General features: G+C 46.2%; 1 protein-coding gene across 1 annotated transcript; it reads right to left on the reverse strand.

The window, feature by feature from the left end:
* Nucleotides 1–5,770: 5,770 nt before the first annotated feature.
* LOC134949873 (uncharacterized) lies at nucleotides 5,771–17,856 on the reverse strand. The gene is made up of 3 exons (XM_063938574.1): nucleotides 17,852–17,856; nucleotides 14,868–16,749; nucleotides 5,771–5,893 (listed from the first exon to the last, which is right to left on the reverse strand). The coding sequence occupies exons 1-3, from the start codon at nucleotides 17,854–17,856 to the stop codon at nucleotides 5,771–5,773; spliced, it is 2,010 nt and encodes a 669-aa protein (XP_063794644.1).
* Between the last annotated feature and the right edge of the window lie 1,349 nt (nucleotides 17,857–19,205).

The raw sequence follows: 19,205 nt of genomic DNA on the forward strand, positions 1-19,205 counted from the left end.
AAGACATAGATCATCTCTGTGACAGATATCAGGGCAGAGATCATCTGGTGACAGATTTTCACTAGAGATGAGCGGGTTCGGTTTCTCTGAATCCGAACCCGCCAGAACTTCATGTTTTTTTTCACGGGTCCGAGCGACTCGGATCTTCCCGCCTTGCTCGGTTAACCCGAGCGCGCCCGAACGTCATCATGACGCTGTCGGATTCTCGCGAGGCTCGGATTCTATCGCGAGACTCGGATTCTATATAAGGAGCCGCGCGTCGCCGCCATTTTCACACGTGCATTGAGATTGATAGGGAGAGGACGTGGCTGGCATCCTCTCCGTTTAGAATAGATTAGAGAGACACTTGATTTACTAATTTTGGGGAGCATTAGGAGTACTCAGTACAGTGCAGAGTTTTGCGGATAGTGACCAGTGACCACCAGTTTTATTTATAATCCGTTCTCTGCCTGAAAAAAGCGATACACAGCACACAGTGACTCAGTCACATACCATATCTGTGTGCACTGCTCAGGCTCAGGCCAGTGTGCTGCATCATCTATATATATTATATATCTGTCTGACTGCTCAGCTCACACAGCTTATAATTGTGGGGGAGACTGGGGAGCACTACTGCAGTGCCAGTTATAGGTTATAGCAGGAGCCAGGAGTACATAATATTATATTAAAATTAAACAGTGCACACTTTTGCTGCAGGAGTGCCACTGCCAGTGTGACTAGTGACCAGTGACCTGACCACCAGTATATATAATATTAGTAGTATACTATCTCTTTATCAACCAGTCTATATTAGCAGCAGACACAGTACAGTGCGGTAGTTCACGGCTGTGGCTACCTCTGTGTCGGCACTCGGCAGCCCGTCCATAATTGTATATACCACCTAACCGTGGTTTTTTTTTCTTTCTTTATACATACATACTAGTTACGAGTATACTATCTCTTTATCAACCAGTCTATATATTAGCAGCAGACACAGTACAGTGCGGTAGTTCACGGCTGTGGCTACCTCTGTGTCGGCACTCGGCAGCCCGTCCATAATTGTATATACCACCTAACCGTGTTTTTTTTTTCTTTCTTTATACATACATACTAGTTACGAGTATACTATCTCTTTATCAACCAGTCTATATATTAGCAGCAGACACAGTACAGTGCGGTAGTTCACGGCTGTGGCTACCTCTGTGTCGGCACTCGGCAGCCCGTCCATAATTGTATATACCACCTAACCGTGGTTTTTTTTTCTTTCTTTATACATACATACTAGTTACGAGTATACTATCTCTTTATCAACCAGTCTATATATTAGCAGCAGACACAGTACAGTGCGGTAGTTCACGGCTGTGGCTACCTCTGTGTCGGCACTCGGCAGCCCGTCCATAATTGTATACTAGTATCCAATCCATCCATCTCCATTGTTTACCTGAGGTGCCTTTTAGTTGTGCCTATTAAAATATGGAGAACAAAAATGTTGAGGTTCCAAAATTAGGGAAAGATCAAGATCCACTTCCACCTCGTGCTGAAGCTGCTGCCACTAGTCATGGCCGAGACGATGAAATGCCAGCAACGTCGTCTGCCAAGGCCGATGCCCAATGTCATAGTACAGAGCATGTCAAATCCAAAACACCAAATATCAGTAAAAAGCCTCTTTTTTTCTTTGCGTCATGTGCTGTTTGGGGAGGGTTTTTTGGAAGGGACATCCTGCGTGACACTGCAGTGCCACTCCTAGATGGGCCCGGTGTTTGTGTCGGCCACTAGGGTCGCTAATCTTACTCACACAGCTACCTCATTGCGCCTCTTTTTTTCTTTGCGTCATGTGCTGTTTGGGGAGGGTTTTTTGGAAGGGCCATCCTGCGTGACACTGCAGTGCCACTCCTAGATGGGCCCGGTGTTTGTGTCGGCCACTAGGGTCGCTAATCTTACTCACACAGCTACCTCATTGCGCCTCTTTTTTTCTTTGCGTCATGCGCTGTTTGGGGAGGGTTTTTTGGAAGGGCCATCCTGCGTGACACTGCAGTGCCACTCCTAGATGGGCCCGGTGTTTGTGTCGGCCACTAGGGTCGCTTATCTTACTCACACAGCGACCTCGGTGCAAATTTTAGGACTAAAAATAATATTGTGAGGTGTGAGGTATTCAGAATAGACTGAAAATGAGTGTAAATTATGGTTTTTGAGGTTAATAATACTTTGGGATCAAAATGACCCCCAAATTCTATGATTTAAGCTGTTTTTTAGTGTTTTTTGAAAAAAACACCCGAATCCAAAACACACCCGAATCCGACAAAAAAAATTCGGTGAGGTTTTGCCAAAACGCGTTCGAACCCAAAACACGGCCGCGGAACCGAACCCAAAACCAAAACACAAAACCCGAAAAATTTCAGGCGCTCATCTCTAATTTTCACGCCATAGACTACTCCAGTAACAAACATTCAGTAGAGCCCATCCCAGTGACAGATATTCAGTACAAAGACCATCCCCATAACAGATATTCAAGACATAGATCATCTCTGTGACAGATATCAGGGCAGAGATCATCTGGTGACAGATTTTCACGCCATAGACTACTCCAGTAACAAACATTCAGTAGAGCCCATCCCAGTGACAGATATTCAGTACAAAGACCATCCCCATAACAGATATTCAAGACATAGATCATCTCTGTGACAGATATCAGGGCAGAGATCATCTGGTGACAGATTTTCACGCCATAGACTACTCCAGTAACAAACATTCAGTAGAGCCCATCCCAGTGACAGATATTCAGTACAAAGACCATCCCCATAACAGATATTCAAGACATAGATCATCTCTGTGACAGATATCAGGGCAGAGATCATCTGGTGACAGATTTTCATGCCTAAAGGCCCCATAGTGTTCTGCTATGGAAAGCCACTCACCCCTGTTGACATCGCTGGGCAGCGGGGAAAAGCGCTCAGTGTGTATGCACTGAGCGCTTTTCAGCCCAGCAATGTCAGTGATCATCGCTGTTCATACACGCTGGGCAAAAACACCCAGTGTGTATGGACCTAGAGACTACTCCAGTAACAAATATTTAGTACAGAGACCATTTCCCACTAAATTCTATGGCCAATCCACCCCTGTGAAACAGCTGCTCCCAGGCGCTACCTTCCTGTTGCTGAAAAGTGCTGCGGCTCATTTTAGCCCTCTGGCCTGATACAGTGATGGGAGTTGTGACCTCTATATTGGCACATTGGTTAACTCAGAGGTCAAAGTATAATGGATAAAGATCTCTAAAAACCAGATGTTATACAAAAAGATCAACACAATAATGCACACAATTTTCAAAAAAACTTTAAGGAATCCTCAATATCGTCAATCACCACTTCATTAAGTATAAAAAAAGAAAAAAATCTTTCTTCTTGATTCAATAGAAAATAGGAATAGCCTACACATGGTCAATGAATAGATTTCAGGAATAGTAGAAAGTGTGAACCTACAATAATTCTTTATGTGCACAAGTGAGCCTAGTTCCCCATTTTGCACCATTCAAGGTGCACACGCATTTCACCAGCCCTATAAAATGTTCCTATCCTTAAGGGTTAGTGGTTAAGTGGAAAATGTGCATGCTACAAATCTCAAAGTTCAACCTATTCCCCTTTATGATATCCCTTTGTTAACTTAAGGTTTATATTTGTCTTTTTTAGATATTGCATGATTTAGCCCCATTTATGTCTTACATTAATTGCCAGGGTATATTCAGACAAGTGTATATCACATTTGTCTAGTGTGTTTGCAGCATTCTGTTTGTTTTTTTCTTGTTTCTTTTTTATTTCCAACTAACTCTTCTATGTCTAATTTTTTCCTCTCAGAACCTAAAGCGTAAAGCTTGTGACTGCATAGTGCCCCAAGACTCTTGATTAAATCTGTTAATTATCTTTCTTCAGAATAGTGGCTTCTACCAATCTGACCCTTATTTGCCTTCTGTTTCAGCAATGGAAAGTTACTTTCCTGTAGTTATGTTTGTATGTATTTGAAATACTCAATAAAAATCTAACATTTAAAAACAATCGGGGTCATTCCGAGTTGTTCGCTCGTTGCCGATTTTCGCAACGGAGCGATTAAGACGAAAATGCGCATGAGCATGGTACGCAGTGCACATGTGCTAAGTATTTTAGCACAAAACTTAGTAGATTTACTCACGTCCGAACAAAGAATTTCCATCGTTAAAGTGATTGGAGTGTGATTGACAGGAAGTGGGTGTTTCTGGGCAGAAACTGACCGTTTTCTGGGAGGGTGCGGAAAAACGCAGGCGTGCCAGGATAAAACGCGGGAGTGTCTGTAGAAACGGGGGAGTGGCTGGCCGAACGCAGGGCGTGTTTGTGACGTCAAACCAGGAATGAAACGGCCTGAACTGATCGCAGTGTAGGAGTAAGTCTGGAGCTACTCAGAAACTGCTAAGAATTTTCTATTCGCAATTCTGCTAATCTTTCATTCGCAATTCTGCTAAGCTAAGATACACTCCCTGAGGGCGGCGGCCTAGCGTGTGCAATGCTGCTAAAATCTGCTAGCGAGCGAACAACTCGGAATGACCCCCATTGTACTAATGCTCGATCGATTTCTTAGAAAAACAAGACCAAAATCTTAGTGTTACAGACTGGCACTACTTTGCTTCAGTATATCTAAGTCTTACTGATACAAAATTTAAAATGGCATAAACAGCCCTTTTTCCCTCAAATACAAGATGTCACATCAGTGAGGTTTTGTTGACAAGGGTAAGGAACATAGGTGGTCATTCCGAGTTGTTCGCTCGTTGCCGATTTTCTCTATATTGCGATTAGTCGCTTACTGCGCAAGGTTCGCAGAGTGCATGCGCTTAGTTATTTTACTCAAAAGTTAGGTATTCTACTTACGGCATAACGAGGATTTTTCATCGTTCTGGTGATCGGAGTGTGATTGACAGGAAGTGGGTGTTTCTGGGCGGAAACTGGCCGTTTTATGGGAGTGTGCGAAAAAATGCTGGCGTTTCTGGGAAAAACGCGGGAGTGGCTGGAGAAACGGGGGAGTGTCTGGGCGAACGCTGGGTGTGTTTGTGATGTCAAACCAGGAATGAAACTGACTGAACTGATCGCAATGGCAGAGTAAGTCTGGAGCTACTCAGAAACTGCTAAGAATTTTCTATTCGCAAATCTGCTAATCTTTCGTTCGCAATTCTGCTATGCTAAGATACACTCCCAGAGGGCGGCGGCTTAGCGTGTGCAATGCTGCTAAAAGCAGCTAGCGAGCGAACAACTCGGAATGAGGGCCTGGCTGCAGTGAAGAATCCAATCGGGAGATTTGATTTATAGCACAGGGCAGTGGGAGATAAGAGGTTCAAATGGGACTGTCCTGCAGGATCCAGGAGGGTAGGTAACTATGGGCCTAATTCTGAGTTGAACGCAGCAGCAAGTTTGTTAGCAATTGGGCAAAACCATGTGCACTGCAGGGGGGCAGATATAACATTTGCAGAGAGAGTTAGATTTGGGTGGGTTATTTAATTTCTGTGCAGGGTAAATACTGGCTGCTTTATTTTACACTGCAATTTAGATTTCAGTTTGAATACACCCCACCCAAATCTAACTCACTCTGCACATGTTATATCTGTCCCCCCTGCAGTGCACATGGTTTTGCCCAACTGCTAACAAATTTGCTGCTGCGATCAACTCAGAATTAGGCCCATAGTTACCTACCCTCATGGATCCTGCAGGACAGTCCCATTTGAACCTCTTATCTCCCACTGCCCTGTGCTATAAATCAAATCTCCCGATTGGATTCTTCACTGCAGCCAGGGGACCACCAAGGAATTTCCAGGCAAGGAGAGTGATTTGCTGCAGTTACTAGTATGACTTCTAGGCTCATCAGCCTCTGCTGTCAAGTTCTGGAATGTTTTATTAGTAATCTTTAACACAAAAAGGACAATACAACAAAGTTTAAAAATCCATTTTTTTATTAAGAGATGATCAGTAAAGTAAGAATTCACACAAGGTCAAACTGCATTTGGATTTTATTGCATAGGCATCAGATTTAATGTATATTGTGCTGAATGAAAAGAAAAGAAATATCACAGCGTACAGTTGCAAACAAGAAATCCAGTATTGCAGGCAGCAATGTTAGTACCGTTGGCAAATTTTCCCAAAATATATAAATACTGTTATATAGAAATATCTTGCAACAACCATTTAAGGGTAGATAGGCCCATATATGTAGCTAGACACACACCCTCAATGGCGTGCCACGCTCGTGCGGTGCATTCTACTACAGACTATAATCTCACCAAAACTAGATTTCAAAATTAGGCAAGAATGACCCTAGGGCTAGACTTTATAGCAAACTGAATGAAGCTAGGTGACTTAATGAAGCTCCATCTCATACAGATAACTACTGTGGGATAAATTACAGAGAATGTGGAATCGGAAGGGCAGCTGACTTGCAGCCTGGAGAAAGTTGAGGCAGTAACTGGGTAAGGCTGATAGTGGATAGCTCCAGGGTTCGGCACCCCCTGCAATCTATAAATTTGTGCCCTACCTCCCATACTTCATAAAGGGACAGTGCGCACCAAAGGCAAAAAAGGGGTAAAGTCAATAGTAGCCTAAAATTAAGCCACACAGTATCACAATCATATTCATATTACACCTCATGTAGTATCCCTGATTCATATTACACCAAACAGTAGTGACCCTTATTAATGTTACAACACATTAGTGCCCCTTATTCACATTACACACACAGTAGTGCCCCTTATTCACGTTACAACTTACAGTAGTGCCCCTTATTCACGTTACATCACTCAGTGGTGTTCCTTATACATGTCATGCCACACAGCAATGCCATTAGTGTCCCTTACACATAATGCCCATAATAGTAATGCTGCATATACACATAATGCCCGCAGTAGTTGTGCCCCTTACACATAATGCCTACAATAGTAGTGCCCCATACACATAATGCCCACAGAAGTGCCTTTTATACACATAATGCCCACAGAAGTGCCGCTTATACATATATCAGTAGAGCCCCTTATACACATGGTGCCCATAGTAGTAGTACCCCTAATACACATCTCTCCCTCTGTCACTCCAGCAGCTCATCACCCATGTTCCTCCAGCAGCTTCATGCCGTGTCCCTCCAGCAGCTTCCCTGCCTCTGTGTTCCTCCAGCTCCCTCTCACCTTGTCATCAGCATGCACAGAGCCTACTCCTTTTCATGGCTTTTTCTCTTCAGCAGCCGTGACAGCAAGACATGATATACAACGTACCGGAAAAGGAAGCCATTGGGACCGTCCGATAGTGTGTGTAAATACGGCCACAGGCGGAGAAACATGGAGCTGCCAGAACCTGAGGAAGGGGGAGGTGGAGGCAGCTGTACAGTGACACTAGCACCACCCGCATCATCTACTGACATGGGTGATGGGGCAGGTATTTCTGTTGGAATTACTGTGCAGGGCACAACCATAACAGGTGATGGAACTCGGTTCTGCCCTGTCCCCCCATTTTATCCCCTGGATAGCTCTAACAGAGGTAAAGCCTGAATAGTACTGATGAACGCACTGGATGGAGACTTAGGGACTGATCAGAGTTGGACTCTATATGCATCACTGCTGCATCTTTGGACGCAGTAGCAATGTGAAATTATGTTAGAACTAAGACACCTTCTGCCGGCATTGCAGATCATTATCTCCAAGTGGCGGGAATTCGGTTCTACCCATGTTTTAAACAGGATCCACGTTGGATGACCGGGTCTCCCATTTACACTGCCCCATTAAATGGGTCCAACCCTGCTTGCTTCCTGGGATAGATTCCCAGGTCACTGGACCTGGATTATTTTCCAGGACCCTTTTACACCGAGCCGTGACTAGGGTTGGCCCGCCAATAATTTGGGTTATTTTAGTGGTGTAAAAGGGGTATAAGTTGCCATCTACTCTGTGAATCCTATTATCTGCAGTATTTCCTAGGTACACGGCTGCTTTCATTGTCTATGTTCCAGGATTGGGGATTTGTCTGTCATTGCACATCGTTTATTCAATGACTACAATCAGTATGAAAAATCCAAATTAGGGAAAAGAGTGGGAAAGAAAGGGAATAATCCAGTGCTATATACAAATAATATTCAACTTTATCACCAAGGTTAAGAAGCTAGTCTGTATCCCCAAATAGGAAAACAAGTAACGAAAACCAAAAATAATTTTAAAATCAATATGCTTTATTAACATTATTATACCCAATGGCAAACTATTTTGCACTATTGTTGTGGAATTTCTATATATTCAACAAAGACTAATTATGTCAAATCTAGCGGCATGCTTACCAAAAGCAACCTACCTCTTCCTGGTCCGGCGGTCTTTCTTCTGCAAATGGACCAACGCTGTATCTCAAAATTTATAAGACTTGCTTCAGTATGTACTTTCAGCTTCTTATTAGACTAGTTGCTATGGGAGGAGACAGGAAGTTGAGTTTATTATCCAGTATATGAACAACTGTTTTTTTCTTTTGGCTCAATGAATTTGTCTATATGCACAGCACTGTTCTGTTTATCAGCTTAGAAATTGATTCTATTTAGATGGCATTGTCTCCAGGGCCGTCTTAACAGCAGTGTAGGCCCTTGGGCACAGCAATGCACTGGGCCCCCTACCCATCCTCCAGCGGTAGGGGTGGGCGGTGCTATCAGCGGCAGCTTTGATGTCCGGCGGGCAGTAGGGGGTATTCTATCTTCCGCTCAGCATGTAGGACCTGGAGCACTAATTTCTGCTAATTACTCCTTTACTGCACAGATGAAGCGGGAGGGAGAACACTAAACTGTAGAAGGGGGCATTGGGCTGAATGAAGAAGCCCTGGTACATGACTTCCAGGGTAGTAGGGGGTGTTTAATACGGGATCCGGTCTGAAGATCAACAGTGTCTAGGTCGACAATGTTTAGGTCGACAGTCACTAGGTCGACAGGGTTTGAAGGGTGACAGGGTTTCTAGGTCGACATGTTCTAGGTCGACAGGTCAAAAGTTCGACATGAGTTTTTCACAATTTTTTACTTTTTTTGAACTTTTTCATACTTAATGATCCACGCGGACTACGATTGGTAATAGTAACCTGTGCCGAGTGCAGCAGTAGCGGAGCTAGGCACCTTGCCCGAAGCATGGCGAGCGAAGCTCGCCATGTGAGGGGACACAGTGCACTAATTGGGCTTCCTGGTCACTGTACAGAGAAAACAACACCAAAAAAAAACATGAAAAACTCATGTCGACCTTTTGACCTGTCGACCTAGAACATGTCGACCTAGAAACCCTGTCGACCTAGTGACTGTCGACCTATAGTGGTCGACCTAAACATTGTCGACCTAGACACTGTCGATCTAATGATCCACACCCGTTTAATACATAGGGGAGGGTGTATAGTGTACTGGGCTTAAAATTCATCATATTCCAGTGGGAGGGCAGCTTGCTTGACTGCAGATATCTCAAGTTCCTGAAAATAGATTTCTTAGCTTTGAATGGGATAAAAATCTAGAGAGTCCCGCTTTTCAGGAGACACTGGGAACTTGGGGATCAGACTCCAGGAGCGAGAGCAATTCACCAACGAAAATCTAAAACTGCATATTAGGCGTGTGGAGCTGGAGCAGGGACCAGCTGCTTGAAGGCTGATATCTCAGGTTCTTGGCATAGTAGAGACAATCTGTCAATGTCCACCAAAGGAGGAGAATCCCAGCTGTTGGAGTATACCCTCAGAAATACTCTAAGTTAGACAGAACCTGAGATATCTGGCTGGGAAGAGCAATTAACAAGCTTGGATGGGGACCACTGCTTTCATGTCGGATAGCTCCAGTTCCCCAGGGCAGATTTTCAAAAATCTGGTACCCTTGGAAAGAGGGGACCCTCAGCTATCAGCCTAGGGCCTTTATACTCCTGGGGCCCTTGGGCAAGAGCCCATATGGAAAGACGGCCCTGATTGTCTCTTTTCCAGGACAAGTTAGTGGCTTTAAAAATATAATTACATGGTGTACATACAGCACATAAGGTCGCTTTATTCCGGAGATTGAATTAGCAGGATTGGAAAAGGGACAGAATGTATGCAGTGAAGGAGAGGACACAGTTGAAGATGACACACAACAGTGGCTTTGGGAGACAGGAGAGGGTGGTACTGTAAACAAAGTGGCTTGGCAGAAGAGAGAATGGGGACACCAGTCCATGTTTGAAAGAGGAGGGGAAGGTACCAGAGGAGAGGGATAAGCTGAAGGTAGGTGATGTGGGAGCAGTCATCACAACGGGGTACATGAAGAGAAATGAGAGGGAAATGGGGTCAATGGAATATTTGGAGGGTGTTGTGAGCCTCCACGCTGGCCACGGCGGCTCACAATAACACTTCTGTTTTGAGATGCTGCTGACTGCAGGTCCCAGCTGTTGTTAGGCAGCCAGGACACTTTTCACTGCTGGCCGCCACTCAGCTGCTCTCACTCAGCAATTGCAATCATGTAATAGCGGGGCCCATACGGCAGGTGGAGACTTGATCTTGGCTAGAGCTCTGATTGGCTGCTAATGGAGGTAAAAGACAGGCAGGAAGGCGCATCCCTGCCGGTTTTAGCATCATTGCTCTGCATAAAAGTGACCAGCCTGTTGTCCTGTCTTGTCAGCTCTGACTCCTTGGTTCGGTTCTCTGCATGTGTTCCTTGTTGTCAGCTACTCCAGATATTCTCCAGTTCAGTCTGTGCCTTGCCTGTCAGCTGCATCAACTCACCTCAGTAAGTCTGTGATTATTACTCTGCAGTTCCTGCAATATCTCAGCCCAGTCTTTGATTATCTACTAGCAGCACCGCCTCCAGCGGCACTTCAGCCCAGCCTGTGTAACTACCTGTCAGCAGTATCTTGCAATCTCCCTAAAAGTGGGAATTTCTCTTGGAACTCTATAAGAACAATCACCTGTAAGCTGTACTCAGCTCTCCTTAGCACCTGCCAGCTGTTGTGTACATCACAGCAGCAGCTATCTTGCATTTATTGGGGCCCGACAGCATCCATTGCAGGTCACTGATGGCTGGGGACAATTGCTGTTCCAGATTGTAGGTACTACCGTCTGACCTACTCCAATCTGGGTGGCAGATGTACTAAGCCTTGGAGAGTCATAAATTGGAAAGAAACTACCAAACAATTAGCTCCTGAAATTTTTCAAACACAGCCTGTAACATGAAGGTTAGAGGCTGATTGGCTGGTAGTTTATCTCTCCACTTTATCACTCTCTAAGGCTTAGTACATCTGCCCCTCTGTGTTGCTATCCGGTTTCTGTTATAAGCTACTACTACTGTACCTTGAGTTTAAGTCCTGGAGGGTACCGAAGTACCTGTGAGAATATCAATCTCTACTGGAAAGGTTGCTGGTACAGATGAAAGTCTCTATAGCCCAATACTAGGAGCTTATGCAGTCAGGCGGGTGTGCCATTACATAGGGTGGAGAGGATGAGAAAAGGATGCAGCCTTTAACCCCAGTAAAAGAGGGGAGGAAGAAAAGATTTTCAGGAAACTTGTTTTCCAAGATAATTGTGCTTACGTACACTGTTGAGCCAGAACATTGCTGGATTTGCCTTTTTGTTTAAATTTCAAGGATTAAAAGACCTGACAACCAGTTTATAGAGGGCCAGGCCATGCAAAGTTATATAAAAGACACAGAGTTATACAAGGAGAATAGTGTCTTTTGAAAACTTAAGACAGACAGATCTACTCACACAATTTGAATCACTTTGCCCGCAAAAATTGAAGAAATAAACCTTCTTCTACAAAGGCCTTAAATAAAAGTCCCAGACTTTGATCTGGATCACTTTTCACCTTGTCAAAAAATGTACCATGTCACAGTTTCACACTTCTGATCTGACACTTTGCAGTGTTGTACTGTGAAATGGATGAAATATGAGTGTATACAAATGAGATGTGATGGAGCATCCACTGCTACAACATGAGAATTTATTTTTGTCTTCTTTATCTCTACTATCAGACGGTTTGTGGCTAAGCTGTGTTTATTAAGCAGAATATTGCCTGTGACTATGGGTTACACTCTTTTTGGTTTGAGACAGGAAGCTGATTGGCTAACTTACAGGCCACTCACAGCCAATCAGCTGTCTGTTACTATGGTAGTGGCCACTGATTGGCAAGCAGCCACACAAGTGACAGAACTCACGTGGGTTGCGCCACTTGCGGGAGCTATGCTCAGGGGCATTTTAAGAGAGGAGGAGGCCCGTGTTCAGCCTCCTCCGTCGGGCCCCCTCCTCTCTGCCCAGAGCGCCGTAGAGTCTGAGCACTAGAGGGCTCAGACTCTACTGCGCATGTGCAGATCTCCGGGAAAATGGCGCTGCGGCCATTTTCCCTGAGAGCTCTCTACTGCGCATGCGCAGAACGCCGTGAAAATGGCCGCTGGGCCATTTTCACTGTGTTCTAGCGGCGCTGCGGATGCCGGCGCTGGACTTCGGAGGGGTAAGTATTTTACAAATGGGTGCAGTGTGTGCCCCCTCTGGACTCAGGCGCCCGTGTGCACCGCACACACTGCACCCATTATAGAAACGCCAGTGGCTATGATATATGTACAGAATGTACATATAGCATGGCTATGTCTGGCATGAATAGGGCGATGCGTTGTTTTTGTTTTTTTACAACCCCTGGGACACCTACTGGATAAGAAGACTGACCTGTGCCATGGGTTAGGTGAGAATGTATATATATTTTTTTATATCTATGCAGGGAGATTCTACATGGACAATTGGACCAACCGGCGGTGGGTGCGGGGTTCATTGTTAAAATTGTTCTTTACAGGTGGCCTACAGATCCCAGCAAGCCTGCCCCAGCATGCTGGCACTTGGAGAACCACAAGTGCCAGCATGCCCGGACATAATGGGCCCGCTGGCACCTGTAGTCCGCCTGTAAAGAATAGTAATATTGTTCTTTACAGGTGGCCTACAGGTCCCAGCAAGCCTGCCCCAGCATGCTGGCACTTGGAGAACCACAAGTGCCAGCATGCCCGGACATAAATGGCCTGCTGGCACCTGTTGCCCACCTGTAAAGAAAATATTAAAATAAAAACACCACACACTCTTAAAAAATAAGTTTTATTGCACAGGGTCTTCATCTGGGAGGCGGCGGCCTTAAAGCTCTTTTGCATGGCCGCCGCCTTCCCCAGGGCTTCAGGTGTCTTCACCTGGGGGGGCGGCTGCTAAGCTCTTTTGCATAGCCGCCGCCCATCCAGGACTTCCGGCGTCTTCAACCTTCAGGAGCTCTTCTCCGCTCCTCCTCCGCCGTCGGACTGACAGCCGCTCCCTTGCGCTGACTTATATATGTCAGCCAGAGGGGGCGGAGTGATGACGCGGTGAGCCGTGATTGGCTCGCGGCGGCCATCTTCAATTTAAAAAATGACGCTGAGGCGCCATTTTTGAAATGGGTTACCGCTCCGCTGCTCAAACTCTGCACCGCCGCCCGCACTCACGCCGCCCGCACCGCCGCAACCACGCCGCCCGCACCGCCGCACCCCCGCCGCCCGCTCCCCCGCAGCCAGCACCCACACCGACGCCCGCACCCACAACAGTGATTGACAGCGGGCCCAGTGACGGATCCGCTGGCCAATCACTGTGGCCTGACTGACAGGGGACGTGCTTTCATAGGTTGAAAGCACGTCCCTGTGTGAAAGCGGCACCACTAATGGTGCCGCTTTCCCATGATTTTTCAATGGGCTTTTAATGCCCATTGCTAGGTCCCGCCCCGCCCGTGCCCGCCCCCCGCTCCCATACTTTTCCCTATCTGACAGGGAGGCACCACGATCGGTGCCTCCCAAACACTTTACACAGGACTGGGATGATTAGGATAATATAAAGCAAATACTTATGACACAGAATATGTGTCATAAGTATCTTCTTTATATTATTGTAATCAGTAATGACAGGGGAGGCACTGCCTTCCCTGCCTCCCCTGACTGCACGTCCCTGGTATAGTGTCAGTATATGTATTAAGTTTTACTTTCTACGGTGTGAGAGTACTGTGTTTATTATAATAGCTCTTTTACAGGGGAACTATAGGTACCAGCAGGTCCTTAATGCCCCGTATGCTGGTAATTGTGGTTCTCCAAGTCCAGGCATGCAGGGAAGGCTTGCTGGGACCTGTAGTCCTCCTGTAAAAGACAATAATACTTTAAATTCTTATTTTCACTGCTATCAACTACACACCCACCACCCAAGGGTGTGGGAGAAAGCCTCCAGGCTTCAGCCCACCCCTGGGGTACACTGGAGAGGGTGACCCCTTTATTAGAGGGGTCTCCACAACCACAGAAATCCCCAGCCTGGGCTCATGAGTGGGGGGGGGGGGGGGGTTTAAAAACTTTGGCCTGGGGACCCTGAGAAGTGTGTCCTGGGATCTCTAATCATTTTTTTCCCCATATTTTTGAACCAGGGTCCGAAAGGAGCCTGTCTCTGCGATGTACTCAGTGTGATGCCTGTGCGTTCCCACTGACCACGCATGCTTGGCGGACATTGCCGGGGAGAGTAATGTGTAGCTCATAGGCTGCGGAAGTTTGGTAATTATGGCAGCATCACATCCACCATAGAAACCTATGTGGTTGCAGCTCCCTCTATGATACATTCAGGCGATGCTAAATATTTGCGGTTACCCCTGAAAACACCCATTTAGCCGCAAATAAACCACAAATATTTATAGATAAATGAGCCCCTTAATGAATTCAGTGCCATGCAATACCATAGAAAAACATGAGGCATGTCACCCATTACCATGAGAGAAACTAAACTTCAGATTATACGGTCTTTATGTACAAAGCAGCGGCTTGTTGCTGGGAGGTTTCTGGTGTGCTTTATACCGACTCTGAATGCCGCTGCTGCTGGGAGGTTTGTGGTGTGCTTTACACTGACTCTGAATGCTGCTGTTGCTGGGAGGTTTGTGGTGTGCTTTATACCGACTCTGAATGCCGCTGTTGCTGGGAGGTTGTGGTGTGCTTTATACCGACTCTGAATGCCGCTGTTGCTGGGAGGTTTGTGGTGTGCTTTATACCGACTCTGAATGCCGCTGCTGCTGGGAGGTTTGTGGTGTGCTTTACACTGACTCTGAATGCCGCGGTTGCTGGGAGGTTTGTGGTGTGCTTTATACCGACTCTGAATGCCGCTGCTGCTGGGAGGTTTGTGGTGTGCTTTACACTGACTCTGAATGCCGCTGTTGCTGGGAGGTTTGTGGTGTGCTTTATACCGACTCTGAATGCTGCTGGGAGGTTTGTGGTGTGCTTTACACTGACTCTGAATGCCGCTGCTGCTGGGAGGTTTGTGGTGTGCTTTATACCGACTCTGAATGCTGCTGCTGCTGGGAGGTTTGTGGTGTGCTTTACACTGACTCTGAATGCCGCGGTTGCTGGGAGGTTTGTGGTGTGCTTTACACTGACTCTGAATGCCGCGGTTGCTGGGAGGTTTGTGGTGTGCTTTACACTGACTCTGAATGCCGCTGTTGCTGGGGGGTTTGTGGTGTGCTTTATACCGACTCTGAATGCCGCTGCTGCTGGGAGGTTTGTGGTGTGCTTTACACTGACTCTGAATGCCGCGGTTGCTGGGAGGTTTGTGGTGTGCTTTACACTGACTCTGAATGTCGCGGTTGCTGGGAGGTTTGTGGTGTGCTTTACACTGACTCTGATTGCCGCTGTTGCTGGGAGGTTTGTGGTGTGCTTTACACTGACTCTGAATGCCGCTGTTGCTGGGAGGTTTGTGGTGTGCTTTACACTGACTCTGAATGCCGCGGTTGCTGGGGGGTTTGTGGTGTGCTTTACACTGACTCTGAATGCCGCTGTTGCTGGGAGGTTTGTGGTGTGCTTTACACTGACTCTGAATGCCGCTGTTGCTGGGAGGTTTGTGGTGTGCTTTACACTGACTCTGAATGCCGCGGTTGCTGGGAGGTTTGTGGTGTGCTTTACACTGACTCTGAATGTCGCGGTTGCTGGGGGGTTTGTGGTGTGCTTTACACTGACTCTGATTGCCGCGGTTGCTGGGAGGTTTGTGGTGTGCTTTACACTGACTCTGAATGCCGCTGTTGCTGGGAGGTTTGTGGTGTGCTTTACACTGACTCTGAATGCCGCGGTTGCTGGGAGGTTTGTGGTGTGCTTTACACTGACTCTGAATGCCGCTGCTGCTGGGAGGTTTGTGGTGTGCTTTACACTGACTCTGAATGCCGCTGCTGCTCGGAGGTTTGTGGTGTGCTTTACACTGACTCTGAATGCCGCTGTTGCTGGGAGGTTTGTGGTGTGCTTTACACTGACTCTGAATGCCGCTGTTGCTGGGAGGTTTGTGGTGTGCTTTACACTGACTCTGAATGCCGCTGTTGCTGGGAGGTTTGTGGTGTGCTTTACACTGACTCTGAATGCCGCTGCTGCTGGGAGGTTTGTGGTGTGCTTTACACTGACTCTGAATGCCGCTGCTGCTGGGAGGTTTGTGGTGTGCTTTACACTGACTCTGAATGCCGCTGTTGCTGGGAGGTTTGTGGTGTGCTTTACACTGACTCTGAATGCCGCGGTTGCTGGGGGGTTTGTGGTGTGCTTTACACTGACTCTGAATGCCGCGGTTGCTGGGGGGTTTGTGGTGTGCTTTACACTGACTCTGAATGCCGCGGTTGCTGGGAGGTTTGTGGTGTGCTTTACACTGACTCTGAATGCCGCTGCTGCTGGGAGGTTTGTGGTGTGCTTTACACTGACTCTGAATGCCGCTGCTGCTGGGAGGTTTGTGGTGTGCTTTACACTGACTCTGAATGCCGCTGTTGCTGGGAGGTTGTGGTGTGCTTTACACTGACTCTGAATGCCGCGGTTGCTGGGGGGTTTGTGGTGTGCTTTACACTGACTCTGAATGCTGCGGTTGCTGGGAGGTTTGTGGTGTGTTTTACACTGACTCTGAATGCCGCTGCTGCTGGGAGGTTTGTGGTGTGCTTTACACTGACTCTGAATGCCGCTGCTGCTGGGAGGTTTGTGGTGTGCTTTACACTGACTCTGAATGCCGCTGTTGCTGGGAGGTTGTGGTGTGCTTTACACTGACTGTGAATGCCGCGGTTGCTGGGGGGTTTGTGGTGTGCTTTACACTGACTCTGAATGCCGCGGTTGCTGGGAGGTTTGTGGTGTGCTTTACACTGACTCTGAATGCCGCTGCTGCTGGGAGGTTTGTGGTGTGCTTTACACTGACTCTGAATGCCGCTGTTGTTTGGTTGGGGCTAAACTTTATTTTTACTGTAAACCCAACTCTGAAACTGGGTGGCTAGTGTCTGTTCTTTAATAATTTACAGTAATTGCCCCAGAAGTTTATTAATGTAATCTCATTTCTCTTTAGTGGCACTGTCTATCTATGTTTGTGAGATTTACTCACCATGCTCCTTCAATACATATATACATATAATAAAACTGCAAGGGTTGTGTGTACATTTTTTGAGAAATATACTTCTAAGGACTGTATGAACTATGGAGACCAATTTTTTTTTTCTGAATTGTGTCTGTGTCTTCATTCTGGCATCACGCAAAAACGATTGGATACATTTAGATCGCGTTTTCAGTATTGTATAGCTTAGTGACCTAGGCCCAAATGTATTAAGCCTTAAAAAGTGATAACGTGGAGACAGATAGGGGGGTATTCAATTGTTTGAAAATTCAGTTGGGCGTCTGTTTTTTTCTTATCTAATAGACAGGAAAAAACAGACATCCAACCAACTTTTCAAACAATTGAATTCCCCCCATAGAGTGGTAAATGACCAGACAATCAGTTCCTAAATGCCATGTCACAGGCTGTGTTTGAAAAATGAGTTAGGAGCTGGTTGGCTGGTAATTTATCACTCTTTATCCGTCTCCACTGTCAAAGACGAAAAATATTGTAATGCATACCTCATGTACTAACCACGCACACATGCCCGCTGCGCGTGCACTTGTTCCGCCGTGCGTGCACATATCTGCAATTTGCGTATGATCGCTCCCGCGATCCTGCGCGTGGTATGGGTATTTACGGCGAAGTTTGTGAGCGCATAGAGGGTTATCAGAACATTACATATTTAACCCAAATAGTGCACAATGTACACATAGTCCCCCCGCACCACATCAGCATCAAGTATCAATAGTTTAAATGATTCCAGGACTAAGGGATTCACCTTTGCATGATAGGAAGGGACAGACTAAGGTTATAAGGTGATGTCTAGTATCCAGCTGTAGGGTATTTTAAGGGTAACATTCCGGTGTTGGTTAGAGGAAGATCGCATGTTCCTGCGTATAGTTATGTGCAGAAGTAGAATATAGATATAAACTGTATTTACTGTATATTATGTATGCGGCGGGAATCCAGAGTAGACCACCCACAAGAGCAGTTGGGAAAGACATCGCCCACCTTTTCAAATCAACCTATGACCTCTCCTGTAATGTAAAGATGCATCTCTGTGTCCAATGAACAAAGGGATTACTGTAACCATTGTATTGTTTATGGAAGTTGTGTATAAAAAGCCTGTTGCTGCCTGGCCGGTCAGAAGACTCTGAACGCTATCTACCTGATGAGCGGAGGACTGGTCCAGGTTGCGCAAGCGAACATTCTCACGTATGTACATTGACTGTAGCCATTATTCTGTTGTAGATTTATCTTGTTAGCCTTGTAGTGTATAACTTGTACTGTTATCCCCTTTCAAATAATCCACTGTGGCGTTAGAACCCAGCGGTTAACTACAAATCGGTGTTGTGCCCTCATTTCCCTGCTAGGGTTTAAAGTGTATTTAACTGTATAAGGTTTAAGAGTGTATTGATAAGGTGTGTACGCACAGCAACTACTTTATACCATCAGCGCTGCGTAAGGTTTAAGGTGTAATATCATTACAGTGCTTTGCGGCACATGGTTTAGAGTGTAAGAATAACAACATTGCATTGCATTACGAATAAGGTTTAAAGTTCATCAAGAGTGTGCGCGCGCTGTGCGTACTTTGTACACCCAGCGCGGCGTGTATACGCTAAGTACGTACAACGTACGGGACTCTGTACGCAAATAGCGTACAAAGTGCGTAGCGTGTATATTAAGTCTAGCGGCCGCAGCAGCTCCATGGTAAAAGTGTGTTTAAAGGTATAGCTTTATGGTTTAAGATAATATCGACATTATCACCACTTTATCACTTTTTAAGGCCTAACACATTTGGGCCTTAGAAAGAAACTGAGGTACAGTATGTATGATCTCGATGTGACACCAGCGCAATAAAGGAAAAACCAG

The sequence above is a fragment of the Pseudophryne corroboree genome, chromosome 8 (genome assembly GCF_028390025.1).
Source record: "Pseudophryne corroboree isolate aPseCor3 chromosome 8, aPseCor3.hap2, whole genome shotgun sequence".
NCBI lineage: Eukaryota > Metazoa > Chordata > Amphibia > Anura > Myobatrachidae > Pseudophryne > Pseudophryne corroboree.